Source organism: Mugil cephalus, chromosome 4, assembly GCF_022458985.1.
Source record: "Mugil cephalus isolate CIBA_MC_2020 chromosome 4, CIBA_Mcephalus_1.1, whole genome shotgun sequence".
NCBI classification, from domain to species: Eukaryota; Metazoa; Chordata; class Actinopteri; order Mugiliformes; family Mugilidae; genus Mugil; species Mugil cephalus.
Window position 1 is genome coordinate 7,207,607 of NC_061773.1, and position 24,561 is coordinate 7,232,167.

Below are 24,561 nucleotides of genomic sequence, written 5' to 3' on the forward strand. Positions count from 1 at the left end.
CTCACTGCGCCTGCATTAAACAAGTAAGAGCCCCTGTTTACAATGGAAATTACAGCTGTTTTGTCGTGTACACACCCTTATTGTAAAGTGAGGAGCTATTGTTGCCGTGGTACTGATGATCTAAAGCGGTTCTGCATCTCTTGAGGCTTTGTGCTTTCAAGTCGTCGCACTCCCTTGGCCTGTTTTTGCGCCAGTGAAGGGTTAAAGCCTTGTAATGTCAGCGTGACTTGTCATGATGTCAGTCATCATGAAAAGATAACTCTACTAATAATCAACATGAACCTCCCTAAAAAAAAAAAAAAAACAACTATGAAGACAAATCAGCTGGGTGCAGTTTAAATTAGCACCCTGCTCCATGACGGCAATGTTTATAATTCAGCTTGTTGTGGGTGTTTACAGTGTTCACAGAGGCTGATCCCTATACGGCCGAGGCAGCAGCAGTCAGCAAAAATATGATCCCACTGACTTAAGAGAGATGTGAGAGGGGGATGTACGAGATACGGCTCAACTGAGTTTTTATGGAGTTAATTCAGCACAGTGGCATCTCTCAGATACTGCTGCTTTATATTGCAAAAGAGTGTTGTTGATGCTGCCGACTGTGGCAGATGTCTGAATGTAGAGCGGTTAGTTTGATTTAATGCGTCTTTAATCGCCGGATGTTTATTCCAACAAAACAACTCGGTCCACGTAGCCCGTCCCCACATGGATTCAGCGCTGCATTAGAATACATACGTCTGTGTCAAGGAGATGTCATACCCCAGTATAAACAAAATTTTATTTGGAATTTTCTTTCTTTTCTTTTTTTCTTTCTTACAAACAGGGATGATACAAAACTGGCTGCTACAAGAGCATCGAAGCATTTGACTACACACTTGTGATTCAGCACTGGTTTATTATTATGCTGTAAACTATGAGTTGTAAGTGAGGAAGAACGAGACAGACTGGCTTTATAAGAATAAGAAAGCCACCTGCCTGCGCTGCAGTGTGACTTCTGTGAAACTTTGCCGCTACCTAAAATTTATCAACACACTTCCACCAAAAGTATATTTGTACTACATCACAAGTGTTTCGGTACACAAACAGCAGAGGAAATGCGTCGCTGTGCTCGTGATAGTGGTGATAGTGGAGAAAACGGGGAGGGAGACTAGGAGCTGCAGATAGGTGAGTTTCTGTCCACGTCTAACTGTCCTGAACAGCCCCTCCCGTCCCCTTGATAAGGCGCTTGTGTCCCCTTTTTCCTGCAGGGCCCCGGGGCTTAGCGAAGGCCTGCTTGTGGGCGTGCTGCTTGGGATGGACCTCATCGTACAGAAAGTCCTCTGTCAGTTCCTCTCCATTGTCAATCTCCAGCTGCACACAGATAGATAAAAAAAAAAAAAAGGAAACTAATCATTGAATTTGAAAGACGTTGATATTTAATAGTAGCTCATAATAGGTTGAAGAAATCTCATTGGGGGCTGTAACAACAAGTGTAGGTCTCCAGCGCACCCTCTACTCTTTTAAGTAAATTTTTCATGCTTTATTATTTTGTATTTTTTAAATCACGTGTTCCACACTACGTAAAAGCAGTAGTGAAAATCACAAGATTAAATCTTTAAAATGCCCACCAGGTGTGAGCACACTGCACTCAGTGAACTCCATATGAAACCCGTATACACCTTATATTCTATCCCATCGTCCATCCATCCATTACCTTTTTAGCAACTTCCAAATGGTAATCCTTCTCCACGTCCTCCAGTAGTCGGCTCTTGCAGCTGGAATACAGCATCCGCTCCTTAATGCTGCAGTTGTATCCTGGCATGGAGTATATGAACACTGGAGATGGGGGAAGGGAGCAATTATGAGAAAAATTCAAACATATCTGAAAAGTTCCAAGAATCCTTTTAACTACTGAGGAGATAATAATAATAAAAAAAAGAATATATATATATATATATATATATTTTTTTTTTTTAATCTAGCCTCTGGGCCTACAAATTCTTCAAATGAAGCAACGAGAGAAGGAAAATCACTATTTAGTCGAAGTGCTCGCAGTCAACTAAATATCCTCGGGTAACTAGGACTGTGTCATGCGCACAGTCACAAGTAACTATTGCTTAACTTTAAGGGGTTACACTGGGAAAAAAACAAAAAAAACAAAAAAGAAACTAAAACAGTCCAGACTGGTTTGCACACCGTGCATATATGTGCAAACAGCAGGATTATTTCTCATTGTCATACCGACAGATTCCAGGTAGTCTCCTTCGTGGGAGTGTTTGTACAGGAAGAAGTGGTATCTGGGAGTGTCTTGGGGAACTCTGCGAGGCAAATCTCGAGTTTCTGTCGGGTTTGAGTGGACCAGCTCAATTGTCTCCTTGTTTACGTCCAACCTCTGACACACAAAAGCACAGTAGCAATGTAATGCATCACTGCTCCAGAAGCCAAACGGCTCCACACGCTGGACCTATCAGATCCGTTTGCCCACCAGCTGTATGTAGTTGATGCGTTTTTGGGCGAGCTGCTGCAGGGCTCGTCTGGCCGTCTCCTGCAGGGGAAAGGCGAGGCCCTGAAGCGTCTGGGGCTTACTCTCCACGCCGACATCTGTGTTCACCTGCAGGGGGCAGCAAGCAAACATGCATTTATTGTCTGTCTCTAGAGAAATCCAAAAAGCTTTTAATGGGATAGTAGATGGTACACATACCTGTTTAACCCGGCCCTGAAAAGACACACAAACAACAAAAAGTTAGATTTCTCAAGTCGTACGTAAGACACAAGTGGACCTTGACGTTAAAAAAAGAACCCGCTCACACACAAAGCTACTGATGACGGCATCGGCTGAGGTCGTCAACCTCTCACCTCAGTGATTTTGATCCTCTGGAGCTCCTGCTCGGCTACTGTGAGGGGGGCAGGACCCGAGCAGGATGACACGTGACGCTGGTAGCCCATCAAACAGACGTCCTCCTAGTGTTGGAAGCAAAACAAGAGGCCCTTTAACAGGAAGCATGGGACACCGTACGCCACGGAAGCATGTCAGCACCGACAGCGCAGAGAGTTTGTCATTCCAAGTGTGATGAATATAAATGGTTTTTGACCTCAGTCGTGCCGAACAGCTCGTACTTCACGTGACCGCCACCGAACTCCTTCTTCACTGTGGCCCGGGTGGCGGCGTACAGCATTTTCTGTTTCACCTGAAACCACCAGAGAGGACATGCACCTGTAAACTGAATGCAGCTGCAAGGAAACTCTCAGTCATTTTCAAATAAATTCAAGGACAAATTTTAACAAAACCTATTTAAGCAATATGATAGTGACAGAACAGTGTAGTTTTAATAAAGAAAACAAGTTTAATGACTGTAAAAGTTACACTGGAATCAAAGAAGCAAGCATTTTTGGATGTTTGTCTCAATCCAGTTGCATGATGCCTGAAGGCCAAAGATAAATGACATCATACAGGAGTTAAAGGTCACCTATCAGCATCAGCAAATGTATGTAGCTTTATCACATGCAGCATGAAGGATAAGCGGAGCGTCTTACAGGAGATTGGTCCGGAGACCATGAAATGAAGATCCACTCATAGCCCTGTGCGTTCTGGGAGTCGAGGCGGTACAGCACGTAGCAGGGCTCTTGGTCGTCCAGGAGAGGAAGCAGGAAGTGATCATAGTCCCGGTCCCAGCTCTGCTTCGGCTCTCTGTAGGCCCCCAGCACCAGCTGCTCTGAAAACCAGACCACTACTCATCACATACCTCAATCACCCCCAGACCCCTAAGATGTTGCTACACACACACTTCAGCAGAAGAAGAAAATCACTACCATAAAAGCTGAGCAAATCAGTAGCTACAGTAGGAATCAGTAAAAAAATAAAATTTTTAATAAATTTCCTGTTCATTTTTAAAACACAACAGATTTTCAGGTCGTTACCACAACTGTTCAACAAATGCTGCCCTTTAACCTGTGCAACCCCGAATTTTTAGGTACCTAGATACCTTTTAAATAATGTAAGTCATTTCTTCTTGACCTTTGACCTGGCCTGGGCCGTTTTAAGTCAAGTGCATGATATGTAAGTACAGCAGAAATGGGAAGCCAAATTTATCCCATGTTGTCAAGGAGAATAAGACCCCCCATCACTTTTAATTTTGGCCTGCTAGGGGTGACATAACAGACAGTTAATGGAGGAATTGCTTGGTCGATTAAATATATTTGTGAGTAGGTCGGTCACGTCATCCTGCCCCAGCTGCTCTGTCGAAGGAAGGAGTCTTAACTTTCCGTTAAACAAAAAAAGGAGACTTGGTTAAATCGCCTGGTCATACTGACAAACGCTAACGAAGCTCACACAAAACGCTCACATAAACCTAAAGGCTGATGTCCTTGTGGGGTGCTGGGGGATTTCCTGACTGTCTCTTCGGGCATGTTTCTATTCTGAGCCGGCAACACATTCCTGCTCTGCACACACATACTTTCCATCAGCCTTTCTCTACGCCCGTTATAGCTCTTTGTTAGTGTAAATCTGTATGTAAATGAGCCGATGTCGTTGCCGTGTATTGGGAAATCAGTCGACTTTAACTGGCAGAGGTCAATAGGAAACCGAGTGTCACACCGAGGCGGCGGTGATTAAATCTCTTTGAGTGATCCTGTTTCTCTTCTGACACTGGAGCGAACGTGTGTCTGGGCAACAGCGAGCGCTAACGTCAGGTCACGTGTCGCTCCAAGCGGCCAAGTGACGCCAGAAGAGATCAAAGTGCTTCGGTAGGGAGCTAAGGCTGAGCTCGCCTGTGTCGACATCTATGCTCCAAATATGAGACCAAATATCTAATGAGGTAGGTACGGGCCGCATAGATAGCCCTGAAAAGTCCCAGATTGCCCCTGCCTTGCATCATATTACAGGGCGACGTGGGTCCAATGCCCAAACTAGATGTAAACACCACGTGAACATTTCAATCCGCCTCTCTAATCAGATACCTATTGCCTCACTGAACATTTTTCACAATCCTCTCAGCTGACACATTGCCACAGCGACCAACGTGACGGCCTCCATCGTTCGTCGCTCGAATGTTTTCGGACCCTTTAATAAACATCCCCGTTCGCTTATACCTCCTCAGCACATGCTGCGTAGCTCTTGGTTACTGAGTAGCTGAGCTGAGGATGAACTCAGTTGAGTCAGAGCTAGACGTCTGTTTCCTAGAAAGGCTCTGAGATCATTTAACTTCATTCCCTGAAAATCATAATAATTCCTAAAGTCTTAGCCGTCATCTGAGTGAGGGACATATTCTGTTTAGAGGCCTTCCAAGTCTTTGGGCTCATTAAAAGTTGAGCAACTCATCACCACACCAAGATCCAAGATTCATTTATTGTCATTATGTGTGTTCATAATGAAATGTTGGGTGGTAGCTCCTGGTTAAAGTAGTGATAAACATTAGTTATTATTCTTTTTTATTAGTTACTAACATACAAGTCAACCGATTGACTGCCTGATGATCTCTTTGTTTTATAGCATTGTGGCTTGACATACGTCTTTGTGTTTTGATACTTTAACATTTTTTTTTCTTCTTCTTCACATTTGTCTTCAGATAATTGCCTTGGATTAAACCTAAGTGGTCAAAACTCTGGGAACCACTTCCTTATCTAAAGAAGTTTTATGGATGACTCATGTCAACTCGCAATTTCCCATTGACTTTCCCATTAGATTGTCCAAGACGTCTCCAAAACAGAACCAAGACCATGAACGATTTCTATTTTTACTCTGTCTCAGTCCGCAGAGACTCCCTGTCCTGGGGTCACTCACCGTCTTGGATGCACACCTTGATGAGGCGCACTGCTCCACCTCTTGCCCTGGCCAGGAACTGCCTCAGCTCTGGCGTTACCACTAACGCGAGAAACATGGCGGGTCAGCGGTGTCTTCCTCCCGCCGGGGGGCTGTAGCACGGGGAGGTCGAAGGACGGGGGAAGAAGCAGCAGAAAGAACTGTCCAAAATATTCAGTCCAGGCGAGAGATACTTAAGTCCAATCAAAGTCCAGTGTGAAACAAAGTAAGAGCCAGGGAAAGGTCTTCGCTTCGGTGTAAGAACCGCGCTGACTGCTGGAGAGAAGTATGTCTGAGTGTGTCTGGACCTGCTCAGAGAGTGTGACAGTGTGAGAAGGGACATTGCTCAAGTAACTAGGACAGTATCATGTGGACACAGAGAGGGAACCTGATCACCTCTCTCCCAAATTTAGCTCACACTGACTGTCCAGGCCTAGGAAGTGACCTGTGGAAAGCCCACCACCAGAGACCAAGAGTGGAGCAGGAGACTGTGACCTGCAAACCCAGTTACTGACCTCTGAGAGGTTTAGGGGGACGCAAATCTGATAGAAACGATTGTCAGGAAGTTACTTTTCAGGGCAGCGTGCAACACGATGTGATATTGTTTTACTATGAACACACAGATTCGCTCTCATTTGTCTCTTTGTTGATTGTGTGAAACACAATGAATAAATTATGGTCATATTCATAAATGAACCACATTAGTTTAGAACTAAACCACATTGCTTTGGAAAGTTTACCCAACTCAGTTATTCAGCTTTGATCATCCCCTCCCTCCACATGTGACGGCTCCAACGGTCAACAGATTGAGTAAGATGTTTTTGTTGTTATGATACACCTGGCCATGCTGATGGCATTTTTCCAAACTCAGAGAAACAAGTTTCGCGGCAGACATCAGCGGATAAAAATAACCTGAACCTCAGTGTCTGCTCCAACAAATGCATCGTTGGAAAACTGCTCATTTGGATGAAGCAGTTGTTGTGACATAAGTGTATTACTTAAGTGTTGAATATGATTCATCCTTTATACATATATGTATACACACACACACTCCGTATTTCATAGTAGTACTCTTATAACACAGTGAAAATAAAACTCATTTCTCATTTTGTTTTCTGAATTTACAGCTCTGATAAAAAATTATAATATTTATGATTTTCCCCAAATTCCAAATAGAAATATAATCATTTAAAGCATGTTTACAGTAAAGAAATCAACATTTGGTGGAATACCCGTTACTTCAGTCTTTCACGCTGCTGTTTAGTGACTTGATGCCACTCCTGGCAAAAAAGACTCAGCTTTGTTTGATGGCTGGTGACCATCCACCTTCTTCTTGATCATTCCACAGGTTTTGAACAGGGTTCAGGTGTGGAGGTTGTTTTGGCCCTGACAGGGTCTTGATCTGGTGGCAACTTCACTCCCACTGTGACTGACCTATCTGTGTGGCGTGTTCCAATCCTCAGAGTTAAACAACATTGTCAGAGCAGAAGGAAGCAAATTTTCTTTCAGGATCACTTCATGCGTCCGTCACAAAGAAAAATTTGCCCAATTCCAGCCTTGCTGGAGCACCCCAGATCAAAACCAGTTCTCTACTAAATCTCACAGTGGTCAACATCTAAGCATCAGATAACTAGGTGTTGGGTAGTCCAATCCTTCTGGCTCTCTTTTTCTTCATAGTTGATGGACTTTAGCATTACATGATTTGAGGCCTGGCTCCAGGAGCCTGTTTTGAACCGTTCTCACCGTGCACCCCAGCTGCCATTTGTCGTTCTTTTTGTGGGTCAGTTGATGTCGTGCTCTGGGTGCTGAGTGACATTCGAATTAGTTGACACATCATCCCAGTCAGTGGAGAGTCAGTTTCACCCTCTACTTGACCCTTTTTTTTTTTTTTTTTTAAAAACCAACCTGAGAAATTTTAAGGGTGGAAGCAACCCAATGCTCATTGTATCCCTCTGCTCAGAATTAAATCCTCCTTTTCCCCACTCAGAACTTCTCCTTTCAACTCCCTTGGCATAGACAAGTTACTTTTTGATTCCAGTCATTTTTGAGAATCTACTAGCAGTTTTTTTTTTTTTTTACCATCCAGCTGGTCGTACTGTAAGAGAACGGTGATGACCACAGCAGTGATTTATACTTCTCCTTGTTAAATTAAGATTAGATTTGATTCATCACTTAATCAGTACCTCTTTAACTGTATGACAATAAATACTTTTGGTAAATTAAAAGTCCTTTTCCGTGGCAAAACTACGGCCCGTTTAATCGGCACTGACACACAAGCAACACAATAAGTCAAACCAACATATGACAAAGAAACAATTTAATGTTAAATACAAATATAAAAAAACAAACAATAGACAAGTGATCTATTTCTGCAGAATCCTTATTTACAATTAGATTGGACTGTCTCTGCTCCCTGTGATGTCCACACAGAGCTGCCTGTGCTGACCCCTGCTGGTCACTCTGCTTCAACAGAAGCTCCACTTCTCTGCCGTCAGTCGTCGATGGTGGGGAGCCAGAACGCCTGCAAAACAAAATGTATGAAATGTTTTGGCCACATTCGAACCACCAAATCTCTGTGAAAACAACATTTTTGCTGCTACTACATCAAGTTCTTTTTATTTGAGACTAGTGGGCTAAAACAATTTCTGTCTATTGCCTAGAAAAATAGGCAGATTTATGCTCAGTTGCATTAATTTATGCAGCTTCAGACTGGTGGGGGAAGCAATACAGAATGAAAACACCTGAGTAATGATGCAAGAAAAAGTCCAGCAATTGCAGAATTTAATGACTCGATGCAGTATTCGGATACTGCGAATGTCTAGGAAATAGAAACAAACTTCCTCCGTCCACAACTCACCATGTTGGAGCAGGCACTAGCAAACGTCATGAACTTTGGGTTGAACTGCAGGCAGGTGATGGGACCCGTGTGCTTTCCGTCTAATAAAGCCACCTTCATGCCACTCTCTGCGTTCCACACGTGGATCTTTCCATCCTCAGAGCCTGAAATTGTATTACAAGGATGAATTGTTACATGATATTTGTTTTTTATTCTATAGATGAATTCATATATTATGTATTTCTGTAACTGTTAGACAAAAAGAAAACAGAAGTGGCAATCAAACTCACCAATCATGACAAACTGAGAGTCTGGAGTGAATGAGGCCTCCAGTGTCACACCTTTACTGTTGTTGTAGCCCTGTGTATAAATGAAGAGCAGTGTCAGGGACAGTTTATCATGAGCCACATCATGTAACATAAACATGACGTTGTATAAGAAAAGTGCAACAGGTTTGTTATGACATTTTGGACTTTTTAGTCTTAGGCATGTTAAAAACTTTTTGTGTTTTGCGACCTGATAATTTGACTCTTACCCCGAAGGAATGTAGCACAGCGCCCTTGAAGGCATCTAAAATTCGAAGTGCTCCGCCATTAGTAGAAAGAAGAATGAGTTTGCCATCATTGCTAAACTTGAGTCCTGTCCACTCGCACGTTCGATCATACTGAAGCTTGAAGGTTGCAAAGGGACCCTGATGACGAGAGCAATGATAACTATTAACATCTTATTACTTAACATCAGAAATATGCCCAATATCCAACCTCTCTTTCATACAAACGCCTCTTACCTTGTCAAATGACCGCAGGTCATAAAGTTTAACCATTTCTGAATTTATTCCAGCAGCAAAAATGAGACCCTCCGGATCAAAGGAACACACTGGCTTCCCCTGCAGGTGCATCAGACCCTGACATTTACAGATGACAAGAGAAGGTCAGTTTTCTTTTCCACTATTGATACACATCAGTGAAACATCAAATAATAAGCAAAGATACTCACCTGGCAGTTAGGTGACCGCAGATCCCATAGTCTGATAGTTTTATCTAATGAGCCAGAAATAAATGTGTCATCCACAGGAGACATGGAGAGAGATGTCACTCTGATCACAAAGAAGAAGAAAATATGTAAACACAACATGACATTTAATCAAACAGATGAACACAGACACAACTGTGAATTGGATAGTTGATCGAATGCCTAAATCACAGTAAACTGCTCGTTTGTTAAGTTGAACAGTTAAATCGTTTACAAAAGATCCAACAGCCGAATTGCAACATCTGTCAGCTCAGTAGACCTCACGTGACGTCTATGACTATGTTGGTGTTACCGGCAGCTCAATCAAAAATTTGTGGTCGGCTGCACTACGGCCTGGCGTCCAGGCCAACATAAACCCAGCTCTTACCTTTTGTTATGTCCAGGAAAGTAACGGATGTATTTGTTGTCATGGAGGGACAGGTATCGGATTGTATCTTAAAGAAAAAGAGAAAATGCCATTAGACTGAGGAGAACATTGACATGTGACACATTAAACGTGAACACGGGAAATGAATAACTAAGCTAGCATCCTCATGTGAAGCTGATACGGTCTGATGAGTAGACTCAACCGTGGGCAAGGCAGTCACTTGTACAGTTAGCTCCTGTATGGGGCAGAATCACAGACCCTCAAACTGTACAAACAACTACCTCAGACCACAGCGAGTATGGTGTGAACTTCGTGATGCAGCGGCCGTCCTCAGGCGTCAACCCCTGACCCATACCTCTACAGTTCAACCAGTAAAACAGAGCACGATGCTTATAGACAAGTTAATATTAGATAGTATCTGGAATTTACATAAACGCTTGAAATATAAAATCTATAAAATTCTAAATACCACAACCTTCAGAAAGACTCAAACACTTAATGTAGGACTATTGCATTAGAATACATTAATTTCGACTAGTGCACCTAATGAAATGGTAAACGAGTGTAATTCAAAATTCCTCCTTGTGCATTTGTTTGATCTTATACCCCCCACCCATCATCTCGGACACAATATTATTCCCATTCATCACCAAACAAAAAACAGCCAGAGAGTATTAATGCATGAACATACCATCGATTTTGTTGGAACTGTAGACCACAGTGTTTGCAGCATGTGTGTACCTGATCAGATCCACTCCGTACTTTTTACTGTAGAGAGTCCTCTTGGGTCTGCCACAAATCAGACAACAGAAAAATAATAATCAACCAAAAGCATAAAATCTGTTCAGACAAACAAGCAAGCTGTTTTTATATAATCACCATTTGCTCTTTAACCAAAGATTTCAAAGTTGCATCCCTGTCCCCTTTAAAGCTGCTGTGTCACACTGAGTTTCACATATGTGGGGTCATTAAAGGTACATCTGACCTTTTACACAGAGATTACTGAAAGGCTAATATTCAACAAATATAAGAGACTGATATAGCATAGATAGCATATTTTAAGTGTTGACTTTGAGTATATAAACACACAGCTGCTATAATTACTTATTTGAATCTAAAACATCCGATTAATTGTTTGGTTGAATAAATTGCGGAAAAATACTTCTCTCAATCCAGCACTCTGAACCCCATAAGATATTTCATTTAACATTACAGTGATTATGCATGTATGAATAAGTGCAGCATATTGTTTACAATTGATCAAAGTGTACATTTATACTACAAGACTATTAATAAAATAAAAATTTAAAATTAAATAATTGGATTCTGTCCTATTTTGCGATCTTTTCTTTGCCTATTACCCAATAAAGATTGGGATTATTGACAAATTATTTTTCTGTAGGTTAGTGTGCGTCTTGTGGATTCAACGTAAGATTTAAATAGTCTCATACATGCAACTTAACTGTCGCAATTTTAATAGAAACAAATTGCATAATTTACAAACAGCAATTTAGGTAAGGCAAGATATTAAAATTGCGGTAGAACCTGCAGCATGAAATATTAAATTTCAACCAACCGCTGCTTCGTATGAACGTAGTGAACTAGGCCTCGCTAGCTAGCTCAGCAGTTAGCTAACGTCAAAAACAATAGAGGAAAACCCCATATAAATCGCTTACTTTCCCTCTTGGCAGTCGTACAAGACTAGCGAGTCGTCGTCGCTGCTGGAAATAATCGTCTCTCCGTTTGAACTGAAATCGAAGCAGTTAATTTTGTCTGAGTTTTCTCGAAACACCTTAGCAACTCTGAAGCTCCGCAGCACATTGTCCGTCAGCTTCATGATGGCCTGTCTGTATCCTGAGGGGAAGCGGGCCCTCGCTCTACTTTAAATCGGCTTATAGATGTCACTGTATGATAACTGGTGGTGATATATGCGCTGTAACGCTGCTTATAATTTTACATAAGAAATTATAGTTCAAAAACAGAGACGAAGTCCCGCCAATGGTACTTTTTTATCCACGGTAGTAGTGAGGGAGGGAAAGCGCCGCCTTCGCCACGTCGGTGACGCGCATATTCATCATCTGACACGCGCATTGCTTAGTAATCACGGGACATGGAGGTTAGATATCGCGATAGTTACACAGAGCTTTACAAATCATTTCTACAAACAGGAATAGTGCTGTGGTGTTTACACTATGTCACTTTCTGGCACATTTAGCAGCCTGTGTTTGTCGACCTCGCTGTGTTTTGCTACAAGCAGCAGAACGAACGCTGGAGAAATGAAGAAGACAGTAACAGCAGAACGCTTGTCCTCACAGACAGGAAAGTCAGAGGTACGTTAACCGACATGAACGATATGAACGGCTATCGCTGGTTATGGTGCTACCGTGTGCTCGGTTACTGCGAAAGGTCGACGGTGACCATGGTAACGCACGAACTTGAACTCAGCCGTGTAAAACTTCAGCAGTTGTCATGGTAACACATTGTAGTGTCAAAAGTTAGAGGTATTTTGTATTAACCTTAACTCGCGTGGCTCTAAAAATATAAGTAGATGTTTTATTTCTGTCATGCAGTTCAAACTAACCGCGCGATTCGAGGCAAATAAATAAAATCATTTACCTTTAAAATTACTATTAAGCTTATAAAAGTACTTTTGTAGCTGACAATCAGATGACATTTTAGCTGGTTAACAAAATAACATTATTCATAGACTGAATATATTACATTTTCTGCAGTGTAAAATTTGAATACAGTCACCACAGGTCTGTTTTTTCTATCTAGTAGATTCTAATGTAGTAAATTAAATACCTGACATGTATGACGTGTTTGTGTGTCATAAATAAACAATGTACACTCATGTTTACATGTTTGGATTTGGAACAGAGCATTAATGCATCAGCTTTACAGCCTTAATGAGTTTGCTCTTTGTACTATACCACAGCATGAATGGCTCCAAAGTCTGTGCGATAGCATGCTCATACAGTGAATTTCATCATTTTGTTTACCTAGCGCAGAGCTAACTTGTGGTATCACTGAGCTATTTTTTTCCGTTTTTTCCAGCCTTTGTGCAAAAAAAAAGTACAGTTAAAGAGACAAATGCACACCTGGGTGGTCAGGGTTTTCACATGTGCTTTCAGGTCAATCATTACACACAGGGTACACAACTCCGCTCAGTGTCTGGTCAGATTGTTGCCACACTGCCTCACTACTGAGCTGGAGCACGCACACACACACACAACAGGCTTCCACAAGAATCCACGGGCTTCGTAACCCATTCACAACCGTCACAGGTAGGCAGCCTCATGACTCATTAGAAAGCTAAATACAAAGAAATAATTTCAAAGGTCTGCTTAGGTGCACTTTCCTATAAGACTTTAAAAGTGGACAGATAATGCTTGAACAAACTATTAATGTGAGAAGAATAGTTAAACAACAGCACCACATACTAGTGGAATGCTAATGCTACACAAGATATTAACTGACAATAAATTAAGCCAAAGATGATTGTTTTTCTCTTTGATTTGACCTGCTGGTTACATGTTTCTCTAAGAGATGTTTGCATATTAATAATCAGACTCCTTTCCCTTGATAGTTGTCAAATTTGTTATTGTAAAATAATAAATACTTTAATATACAGTCAACCTTTTGACTCGAGAGATAAGTGGCTTTCAACAAATTAACTTATGGTAGCTCAATCTCCATACTGTGGATGTTCTAACTGTGAAGTATTTTTAATTTAGCTGTGTTTTTTTTAAAAATTTTTTTTTATTATTATTAACTGTGACTTCATTTTTTAATCTTTTAGGACCTTTCTGCTCGGACCCACTGAACTGTCGATGGCACGTGTTCTCTCCCTGTTCCGGCCTCAGCCTGTTTTGGCCCTCGTCGGCAGGAGAATACGGCCGCTGTGCAGGATGTCAATGGACTCCCGGGCACGTGAAGTGTTTGCAGCTGCAGTGGAAGCTGTGCAGCCAGACACCGTGATCCGGCAGAGTATAGAGCGCAAGGACGACTCGCTCATTATTGATGGTCACAAATTCACACTCAAACATAACCTGCACTTGGTAGGTTTTGGAAAAGCTGTTCTGGGAATGGCTGCCGAGGCAGAGAAGATTGTAGGCGATCATTTAGTTAAAGGCGTCATAAGCGTCCCGCATGGGATTCAGCAGACATTAAAGCAGCACGGGAAAGAGTAAGCAAATGCCTTAAGATTTAACTATCATAATGTAGAAAATAAGATAAAGCATAATAAAATATCTTGCTTCCATCACAGACATCTATTGTTAAAAGAAAACAGCCGCATCAAAGTAATGGAGGGAGCTAAACATAACCTGCCCGATGCCGACGCCCAGAATGCAGCTGAGGAGATCAAGCGGTTAGCCAGTGAACTGACAGAGAAAGACCTGCTACTTGTACTTATTTCAGGTAATAACAGCACTTCTGACACATTCTTCAATAAAATCATACATTAAAATGAAACGTTAAACACAAGCTGGTCCATCTCTGTCTAGGTGGAGGCTCTGCACTATTACCTGCACCTATTCCACCAATCTCCTTGCAGGAGAAACTAGATGTTACTCGCAAACTTGCAGCTGCTGGCGCCACTATTCAAGAGTTGAACACTGTACGTCGTGCTCTTTCATTCTTAAAGGGTGGAGGACTTGCACATCATGCTGACCCCGCGCAGGTAACAGACTCTTATTTTATTTTTTAAATATTCATTGAAGAGAAGTAATTCCAGATGAGTATCACACCTGTAATTACCATTTCTCAGGTGGTTGCACTGATACTTTCCGATGTGATTGGGGACCCACTTGACTTGATAGCTAGCGGCCCCACAGTGAGAAGTGAGGTCTGGCCTGAGGAAATCTTGTCCATCCTTGAACGTTACAAGCTGTTGAACTCAATGCCGGCTTCAGTTAACGATGTCCTTGGGAGGCCAGGTCCCAGATGGAAAGAGAATAAAGATGAGTCAGATACATCAGGACGTGTTCTCAACGCTGTGATTGGGTCTAACACTGTTGCACTGAAGTGTGCAGGTCGCCGTGCTCGAGAGCTTGGTTTCAGGCCTGTTGTGCTTTCACCGGGAGTCTGTGGTGATGTAAGATTGGTCTCTAAACTTTACGGCCTGCTGGCCCGTTTTGCCTATTCTCTAGTGGAGCCTCCACCTGAGATCGCTGTTGAGGTGCTGAAGCTGGGCCCTGAAGTAGGCGTGGAGAGCTGGGACCTCTGCCGTACCATGCAGGTTTTAGATGAAGGGCGCACAGAGGGATGGGGTGCCACATGTCTGTTAGCTGGAGGTGAGCCCACTGTGGAGCTCACAGGCAAAGGTCGAGGTGGCCGAAACCAGGAGCTTGCTCTGCGAATGGGTCTGGAGCTGAAAGGCCTGGAGCTGCCGCCCAATGGTCCCGTCTTCCTGAGTGGTGGTACTGATGGTCAGGATGGACCCACGGAGGCAGCAGGGGCCATTACTGATGGAGGGTTGTATGAAGAAGCCCAAACACAAGGGCTGGACATCGACAAGTTTCTTACCAACAATGATTCTTACACGTTTTTTTCCCGCCTTTCTGCTGGTCAGCGTTTACTTGTACCGGGCCTTACCTGCACAAACGTAATGGATGTGCACATGCTTCTTATTCCAGCAATTCCCATTAACATAAGATAAGGAGCCCTAGTGGTTAGAGAAGTGGACGTGGGACTGTAGGAATGGGTTAAATCGGAGAACAAACTTGTATATGTACTTGGCCATTAAAGTTGATTTACATTTGAATAATTCCAAAGTTTAGTTTAGATGTAAGAAACAACTATGACCTGAGGATTAACACATTAACACATTTAATAAATATGAACGAGACTTACACATCTAAGTAATCTTTCAGTTTTGTTCTCCTTTGTTACTTAAAGGTATCTCAATTTTTGCGATGAGTTTGTTGTATGAGTTCATCTGAAATTAAACAATTATGTGAATACACAGTGATACACAGACTGAAAGATGACTCATACCAATTTTATAAAAGCACTTATATCCCCCCATTTGACCTTCTTGTGTTTTATTATTTCAAATTGTGAGTTAAACTACAAGGCTTGACACATTAACATAAAAAATACAGTGGATTTATTTATTTTTTTAAATTAGCAAATTTTTTTGGTAACAGCCTCATGTGGATAGATTTATTTCAGCTTTCCATGAGAAATAATTTGTACGCAGTGTCTTCCTTAATGGCAACCATTGTGACTGTAAGGGTCAACCTCTTCACTGCCTTTGTGAACATTCACTACCTCTCTTGTATTCCGTCCTTAATTGTACTGATTGCAAATCTCCAGACAGTGTTGTCATATTTACAGACAAACTGATTAAACCACTTCTGTCCATTTAACTTTTTTAGGTGTGTCACAGTGAAGTTTACTGTAGGTCAGTGTTAAATAAAGACACATGTGCAAATGTTCCCATAGACTTGTGGATAGTTTTGTAAGACATGAGAAATAAACACGAGAAACACAATAATCATTAGGATAAAATAAACAGCCTTGGATTCATCTGTCTTTTGCACACATGTTTTATGAAATAGCAATCATAAAAATGACATTATCAACGGTTCATCATCCACAGCACTCACTGTCATCAATCACTCAGTCCTGCTGATGCAATTCAGTCTATTAAAAAAAAAACTGTTCACATGAATTAAAAAGTCTCTTTTTCTTTTAACACATCATGTAAATCAAGAATGAACATTTTTTTTTATTGTGTACATTATGTGTGTATATATATATATTGTGCATGGGAATGGGAAGTTTAATGTCTGCTATAAAAGGTCCTTAAAACAATGAACAAACCCATCAAAATATTTCACATTTTTAATGTAACAATCACTTAAAGAGAAAAAAAAATAAGGGGACCATTGAGCTAAACTGACAATACTTTTAACCAGTTTCTCTCCAAGTGATCTGTAGTTGAAGCACTGAGGGGAATGATTTATTATCAGGAAACTGGACAGTGCCTTTAGTTTCTCTGGAAGATGCAAACTATCCAGTGCACACTTGGATAAAGTCCAAAGATCAATGTCTTGTTAGTCCCGATGAGTCTTCAGAGTCTCTCCTGCATTGCTCTCCCTACAAGAATAATAAAAAATCATTACAGATTACATCATCACAAAAATGTCAATGTCATTACAACTCACTAGGTCCTTCCACTTTATTGAATGACTCTGAAAAAAAAAAAATCTGCTATAATTAAAACGTCCCCGTGAAAAAAATTACATAAAAGGGATATAAAATAGTCCTCAATCTTTTTTACAGTCACAATATGGGAGTCACTGGGGAATTTGTATGCAGGGCTGCATAAAATAATCCAGCATTATCAAATAGGTGTGATAAAACATCTATGACACTATTAAACCCTCTTTATCACACCTTTATTAGTAATGAATGCATCTCCAGCTGAGACAGACAAGCCACATGATGGGACACCTACCATGCACTGAGGTGAGGAGCTGTATCAGGTGTACCTCCGTTCTGTCCAGTCCCTAAATAAAAACGCACACGCAGGTTAAGCTAACGTGGCTAGCACTATTTTGGCAAGCGGTGCCAAAGCGGAGGACGGCGGAAGCTCACCCTGTCGATAATACATATCGTTCACTGTATTCCCGTAGACTTTCCAGGCGAAGTGAATGGCGATAAGACTGAAAATCAACCAGCTGAGTAAGATTTTGAAGATAGAAACTCTCATGTCGTTGGCGAGCCAGTCGTCCACAAATTCGGATAGAAACGACAGGCAGCTGTCAGCGATGCGGGAGAGAAACTCAAAATCCCACGGCTCCTCCATGGTGCTCCGGTTATCCAACTAATGTAAAATGAACGGGGTGAACGGTCTGTCGGTCCAGTGGTTTAAAAATCATCGCTTCGGCATCATGACATAAGATAACCTGTTAGCCATCTCTACCGTTACGATGTTTACGTTGTGGGGAGGATTGCGGAAGCGGATGTGACGTGTTACGTAGCCGCAGACCTAAAACAGCGTAACTCTGTGTTACTGCACATCAGCACATCTAGTTTCTGTTGGATGCGTTTCTAGTTTCATTTCATTTACCTCTTACTGGTATGGCTGACTTGTTAATTAATTAGTTATTTTTTCTTTTCTTTTCCTTTTTTTTTTTTTTTTTTTTTTACCGCCTACTGTTCATTGCACTATTACGTTGAGCAAATAACAAGAAATTCTACGGCCAGCACAGAATAGCGATGTACCCATCAGGCGTGGACGTGCATTCAGGGAAAAGACAAACTTTCGATAAAAGCATGCCTACGATGTGTTTTGTTTCGCGCATACCACAGATGTGGTATGCAGAACCACAAATCCCAAAACGTATTGCTTTTATTTTACATACAGAAAAATATATAAAGTTTTCTTTATTATTTATTAGTTATACCAAATACCATCCTGTAAGTGATAAACCAATGTGAAACAGTCACAAACAGATTGTAATCACAACACAAAAGAGCTCACATGGGCTTGTATGTGTTTTGAAAAAAATATTAACAATGTTTATTACAGTAAATCTTACCACAACCACTACCGACAGTATTGGAACATGACAGATTAGTCTGTGTTATCACATTACCCCTAAAGCGGGTTTGGTAAGGGGAGACTTGTCCCGATGGGGAAACTGAGCCTGACACAAGACCGGGAGCCGATGAAATCTGGAAATATTAAATGTTAAAATCGATTTAGCGCGAACACACATTTGATCGTCCCCTAGGGTTATTTTACCAATATCTGAGGGCGAAAACTTCTGTTGAAATGCCATGTGCCGTTGAATATAATACAAAATTATATATTTTTGTTATGTTATCATGGGTTGCAACTATATTACTGTGCTTTTTTTTATTGTGAACATTGCGATATATACAGAACAGTCAGGATGAACATACAGATCAGCACAAACAGAGAATATAGGTTAATACATTTAACAAACAAACATTTGACAAAATATTAACTACAGGGTTGATGACGTACAGAACGTAAAACCCGAGGGGGCGGAACCAGCGGAAAGCGTGAATCCTGATTGGTCAGCTGAACTTGTCATCAGAGATTCCGGATGTCGGCTTCGCTAAGAGGAAAATTTGTTTTTCAGCTTCTCATTCTTGACAGCTTGTTTGCAACGGAGCTGCGGAGAGTAAATGTAGAAAATTAGGCATTCAGCTCAACGTTTCGACGGTACAAAATCGTAAGTTTTGCTCCTTGCCATTATCTGTTTCATTTTAATCGGCCACGATTTGACTGCATGAGCACCATTAAGCCAAGGCCATGAAATTGATCTCTCTGTGCGCTTGCTAGCCGCCAGTGTTAGCCGTGTAACTACAGTCAACACTGAGTGAGTTGTATCGGAATTCACATCAAACATTTATCTTGGGTACGCTGGCGGTGTGCAAGTTAGCAGACATGCTAACATTACCCGTTAAAGCAACTTAAGCTGTTATTAACTTAACGTTGTCCTTCCGTTGAATCGTTTATCTGTTGTGTAACATTAGACAGGCTGTCATCAAGCTTAAATTCCTGAGTTTGATCGTTATCTTGGAGTTGTAATTCTCCTCTGCTGTCATGTGACTTGACCCCTTGTCCAGTATGAGTGCTCCGATTCATAAGAGACTCGAGATGCATGCTTTCTCAAAGTTGCTGTTTTTCCTCAGTGATTGGGATGGTATCATGGAGAGAGACAATCATCAAGAAGGAGAGGGAGTGAAGATTTGTGATCCCCCATCTGAAAGCTGTCTATCTGGTAAATTAATGCTGAGGTCTTTATCAAAAGCTGGAGTTTTTTTTGTCTTTCTTTTTCCCAGTCACTTCATAATTTAGTTTGTTTTCATTTTAGCTGACACCTTGGCAACTTCTCTCTCCCTTTTGGGGAATCACATGTTTCCCGAACCAGTGGTTAGAACAGTCATTGCCGAAGAGGAGCCCGCAAAGTCACATCTGTCAGATGGCACCACGGAGGAGCCCGGTCTGGAGGTGGAGCCCCCTTCTCACCAGATAGCAGAGCTAGAGAGCGAAGAGACAGAAAACTCGGAGTGCGATAAAGACGTGTCCACCCAGCCAGCTGATGGGGATACGGAGGACGCTGCTGTCGACAATGACCAGAGTGACTCCGGGGAGTTCGTTGTCACGATGCTGGCCAAGGCCAAGCTGGAGGAACAAGGCATTGGCGTGAAAGGGAGATCATCTCCCTTGCTGGAGGCAGGCACCCCCGAATCTCCTGCCTTCGCGTCTCTTCGTGATGAAGATGTAACGGCTGACAGCTGGCGGCAGCACAGGAAGCACGTTTTTGTGCTAAGCGAAGCTGGCAAACCCATCTATTCAAGATACGGTAGCGAAGAGGCTCTTTCATCTACAATGGGAGTCATGATGGCACTGGTGTCTTTTGTCCAAAGTGGAGATAATATCATCCGCTCAGTCTATTCAGGTGAGGTGTCAGTCTTGATGCAAATCTAAATGATTACATCTGTGGTGATTTGTTTAGCTTCAGCTTTTGACACAGGCGGTCAGTATTTGTCGCTATGGTAGCTCTGGAGGGAAGATTATTATTACCAATAGACAGAAGGTGCTGCACAATAGGTAACAGTGCAAGGACGGGTTGATTTATTCTCCATATTGGCTCACATTAACTTCATAATAATTTGATATGAATTATTTTGGAAATGCCTATGGTACTTACATCCATTTTCAACTCTTTAAAAATTGGGATCGCTTTTAATAGACGTGCTCCTACTATTATCTGTCTAACTTTTGCCATGTTATCAATGTTTTCCAACAGATAAGCACACCGTAGTGTTCTTGCAGAAGGGACCACTGGTGTTGGTGTGTGTCTCCAGCAGTCATCAGTCTGAGCAGCAGCTTCGTGGGGAGCTCCTCTACGTGTACTACCAGATCATCAGCATGCTCACCCAGGCCAGCATTTCCCGCATCTTTGAACACAAGAAAAACTACGACCTGAGGAGACTCCTAGCAGGCTCAGAGAAGATCCTCGACGGCCTTCTCAACCTGGTGGATTCAGACCCCAGCTTCCTGCTAGCAGCAGTGCATTGCTTGCCTCTTGCTTCCTCTCTCAGGGACTCTCTCAGCCAGATCCTGCAGAAAGCTATCACTCCCAATCTGGTTTTCTCGATCCTCATTGCCAAGAACCAGCTGCTTACCATTGTTCAAGAAAAGACCGTCATCGAGGACACGAGGCTGGAGCCGGCTGACGTCCACCTGCTGCTCAACCTCATTGGAGCCTCCTCTGCCTTTCAGGCTGGGGAGATCTGGACTCCCATCTGCCTCCCACTCTTTAATCCTGACTGTTACTTTTATGCATACATTTCTTACCTGGACCCTCCAGAATGCACTGTGTGCCTGCTGCTGCTCTCGACAGACAAGGAAGCTTTTTACTCTGTAGCCGAGTGCAAAAGGAAGATAGAGGAGGCCATGGTGGCTCAGAATTCCCTGAGCCTCATCGCCAAAGCCCAGTCTTATAGCGTGAGCCAGGTGGGCGTCTCTGACCTCAGACACTTCATGTACAAGCCCTTTGATGTGCCAGACAACTATCGCCAACTCACTCAATTCACCAGGTCTGTGTGTCTCTGTGTTGTCATTGCCTGTGCTGCAATAGGAGGGCTACATTAGCCTAAAAAAATACAAATGTGCCTATAGATCGCAAATTATTCAAAGAAAGTGATAAGAATTGTCTTGTGTAATATCAATTTCTGTTCGTAAAATTGTGCTTGATAACAGCTAGTTATAACAGAGCACACAAAAAAGAGTATATAAAAGAGAGAACATACAAAAGTTCATTTAATATAAGGCAGAAATAGAGCTGTGTAGCTTGTGTTTACCAGTAAAGGGTTACTGTATAATAAGAGGGTTTCGAAATAGGGGTAACAATTAAAACAGCACCAAGAAACCCAGACTGTCTTCCATTTACTACATTTATCAAATGAAAGCAAAAATAAAAGCATTAGGACACTTGAAAATGATGGAAATAATTTCAGTTATGTAACCGTATTAAATGGTGCATCCTTGTCCTTTCAGTACCATGATGGTCTTTCTCTGTGCACCACAGTGTTTTTAAACTCCGCTTTCCTTTGTGTGACATGCAGCCCAGAGATGGAGGCGCCGTACAGCAGTGAAGAGGAGAAAATGAGACTCCTGGATCTTTATCGTTATATGCACAGTCGCATGCACAGCACCTCGCGACCCCTCAAGCTCATCTACCATGTCGCTGAGAGGGAAACTCTGCTGGCCTGGGTATGTAGCCTTGCCTCTTGTCGCATCCTCCTTGTTACCATGCGTAACCTGCGAACGCTGAGTTTAAAAAGACAGATATCTGTATGTTCCATATGTAGGCCGAACCTGGAAACGAGGGACACCAGCTAGTCTGGCTCAGTCCAAAGGCTTGGCAGAGCTGTTATGCATTAAACATAAACGTTATGAATTCTTTTGGACAGTGCCAGACCGGTTTGGCAAGAGCTCCATTTCCAGTTATTATGCTAAGCTAAGGTAGCATGATAAATTGGTAATTATCATTTTCTGCGCTTTGTTTTCCGGCTTCTGATCAGTCTGCTGAACACCACCGAGAAGACTCCTACTCTTTGTCAAATCCTGACCTCCTATCTTACTGTTGCTAGGTGGGACAGTGTGAGATCTGTTGCCATAGAAAAATGCTGAAAACCTGTTATAATGGAGTTTCAAGGTAACGCGGAGGCAAGAATAAATAAAAAAAACTGTTAACGTTGGTAACTGCTGACACTGGCAGACATTGGAGATATGGGTTTTTAAATCATATTTTTCTTAAATACGCTTTACTACTCGACCAGGTAGCGTCCTCAGTTTTAAAGGACTGGTGGGGAGTTGGGGTTTTAATAGGAACATCTGTGGGTGTTTGCCCCCTTCGTAGTTTCTATTCATTGTTATTTCCTTCGCTGCACTTTCAATTGCCTACTGTATATCTTTCACACTTTTGGAGAAACTCCCAATCATAAGTCTATAGATTTCTATGGGAATAAACTCCTGCTGTCGTTTATAAACCAAGCAGCAGTAACGTAGGAAGTCAGGGCTCGAGAAAGTGTAAGAGCCCTCCGTTGGTGGTCAGCCGACCAATGAGAAGGCCAACAACGGGTCAACCTTTCTTGTGATCATGCCGACTCTGCTGACAGATCTCCTCCCCACTTTTAGGTCACGAGTAAATTCGAGCTGTACACCTGCTTCAGCCCCTTGGTGACGAAGGCCTGTGCAATCACAGCTATAACTAAGCTCCTAAGATGGATCAAAAAGGAGGAGGACCGTCTTTTCATCAGATATCCCCCAAAGTATTCAACCACTCCGAACCCCAGCAAGAGCTCTCGAGGAGGCAAATCTGACCAGCAAGACTCCACAGATAACGGCTTCTTATCTCTTCTATAGAACTCTGTTAGCGCTGCGGCAGTGGCTCTGCCTCATTCAACAATAGTTTGTACACTGATTCCAAGATAGTTTTGAACCCTCTTTTGACTCCTGTTGGACTTGACAGACATTGTCTGGATTCAAACACTACATTTTACGTTATTTAAGAAGTTCTGGTCTCATTGAAGCTAGTATTATTCCTTTACGTTAACAGGAAAGCACTTCGCGGCATCTCTGCTTTCGAACAGAAACAGTCAGGGCAAAACCTCACTAGTACATTTTAAATGAACTGTGGTAGAATGTGATTGCAATGATATTTAAATGTTTTTATATAGTTTTATTACAGCAGCAAGAGAGAACCTTTCCTCATGGACAGTGAATGTGTCTCCGATGACGACCGTTCATTCAGATGCTAAAGCTATTCATTGTGTTTTTCTCTTGAGAAAAATGAACATAAAAACTACCTTTCTCGGACTAGGTCACATATACAAAACAGGATATGCAAGAATTTATGTGTATGTTGCGTTCTGGAGATCAGCATAAACTGGAATAACAGCGACTGGAAGAGCTAAACGAGGGACAGGCCACCACGTGTCATACAGACAAATTAGATTATTCAGCCCTGTGGAGGAATTTGAATACATGGCATTTGTGCTTTGACTAAAACAGGGTTTCAGGACTTATTCATGTTATATTTTGGAAAACACCGCCTGATGATTTAACACGATTATTGTCACCATCAGTGTTTTCCTTGAAATAATCCTATTGTCTCTTTATCATCTCTTCAGCTAAGAAGATGCCACTGAGCCCAGTGCAATGATTTCTTTTCTTTCTTTTTTTTTTTTTCTGGAGATACTTGTAGTATGATTATCATCTGACACCTCATATAGTGAGCTCAGATGATTTATCTTTTGGGATAATAGTTTTGTAAAGATGGTCTATAAACCGTAGCCTCATCCCTGTGTCCTCTGAGGAACTTCTTGTCAAATCAAGTCTTAAGAATTTGTCTGTAGTATTATGAAATAAATCCCAGGTTGCACAAATTTGCAGTTGTCCTGATTTAAATACACGTATAGTGAATATCTTTTGAGAAATAAGAACATTTGTTCCTCTGCAATATTCTTCTGGTTTTTATTTTAGTATTAGAA

The 24,561-nt window shown here is 42.0% G+C and overlaps 4 protein-coding genes across 6 annotated transcripts; 2 read left to right on the top strand and 2 right to left on the bottom strand.

The window, feature by feature from the left end:
- Positions 1 to 756: 756 nt before the first annotated feature.
- LOC125006401 (twinfilin-2-like) lies at positions 757 to 12,052 on the bottom strand. The gene is made up of 16 exons (XM_047582367.1): positions 11,685 to 12,052; positions 10,700 to 10,797; positions 10,009 to 10,075; positions 9,606 to 9,705; positions 9,397 to 9,513; positions 9,145 to 9,300; positions 8,900 to 8,969; positions 8,631 to 8,773; positions 3,511 to 3,684; positions 3,069 to 3,164; positions 2,833 to 2,937; positions 2,678 to 2,692; positions 2,462 to 2,587; positions 2,218 to 2,368; positions 1,691 to 1,812; positions 757 to 1,347 (listed from the first exon to the last, which is right to left on the bottom strand). The coding sequence occupies exons 1-16, from the start codon at positions 11,843 to 11,845 to the stop codon at positions 1,180 to 1,182; spliced, it is 1,869 nt and encodes a 622-aa protein (XP_047438323.1). The 5' UTR covers positions 11,846 to 12,052; the 3' UTR covers positions 757 to 1,179.
- A 124-nt stretch (positions 12,053 to 12,176) lies between these two features.
- Positions 12,177 to 16,451, top strand: glyctk (glycerate kinase). 2 transcript variants are annotated; one of them, XM_047582363.1, is made up of 5 exons: positions 12,177 to 12,338; positions 13,811 to 14,197; positions 14,279 to 14,430; positions 14,517 to 14,692; positions 14,780 to 16,451. In XM_047582363.1, exons 2-5 carry the CDS (start codon positions 13,842 to 13,844, stop codon positions 15,668 to 15,670), a joined length of 1,575 nt encoding a protein of 524 aa, XP_047438319.1. In that variant the 5' UTR covers positions 12,177 to 12,338; positions 13,811 to 13,841; the 3' UTR covers positions 15,671 to 16,451. The 2 variants fall into 2 exon arrangements, with proteins under 2 accessions (XP_047438319.1, XP_047438320.1); XM_047582364.1 differs by lacking the exon at positions 12,177 to 12,338 and adding an exon at positions 13,176 to 13,295.
- Positions 16,452 to 16,546: 95 nt separating this feature from the next.
- tcta (T cell leukemia translocation altered) lies at positions 16,547 to 17,992 on the bottom strand. The gene is made up of 3 exons (XM_047582365.1): positions 17,617 to 17,992; positions 17,477 to 17,528; positions 16,547 to 17,115 (listed from the first exon to the last, which is right to left on the bottom strand). Exons 1-3 carry the CDS (start codon positions 17,825 to 17,827, stop codon positions 17,073 to 17,075), a joined length of 306 nt encoding a protein of 101 aa, XP_047438321.1. The 5' UTR covers positions 17,828 to 17,992; the 3' UTR covers positions 16,547 to 17,072.
- A 1,081-nt stretch (positions 17,993 to 19,073) lies between these two features.
- Positions 19,074 to 24,456, top strand: mon1bb (MON1 secretory trafficking family member Bb). 2 transcript variants are annotated; one of them, XM_047584111.1, is made up of 6 exons: positions 19,074 to 19,226; positions 19,690 to 19,778; positions 19,929 to 20,459; positions 20,811 to 21,603; positions 22,132 to 22,279; positions 23,207 to 24,456. In XM_047584111.1, exons 2-6 carry the CDS (start codon positions 19,706 to 19,708, stop codon positions 23,432 to 23,434), a joined length of 1,773 nt encoding a protein of 590 aa, XP_047440067.1. In that variant the 5' UTR covers positions 19,074 to 19,226; positions 19,690 to 19,705; the 3' UTR covers positions 23,435 to 24,456. The 2 variants fall into 2 exon arrangements, with proteins under 2 accessions (XP_047440067.1, XP_047440066.1); XM_047584110.1 differs by having other exon boundaries at positions 19,075 to 19,226; positions 19,872 to 20,459.
- The last annotated feature ends 105 nt before the right edge of the window (positions 24,457 to 24,561 follow it).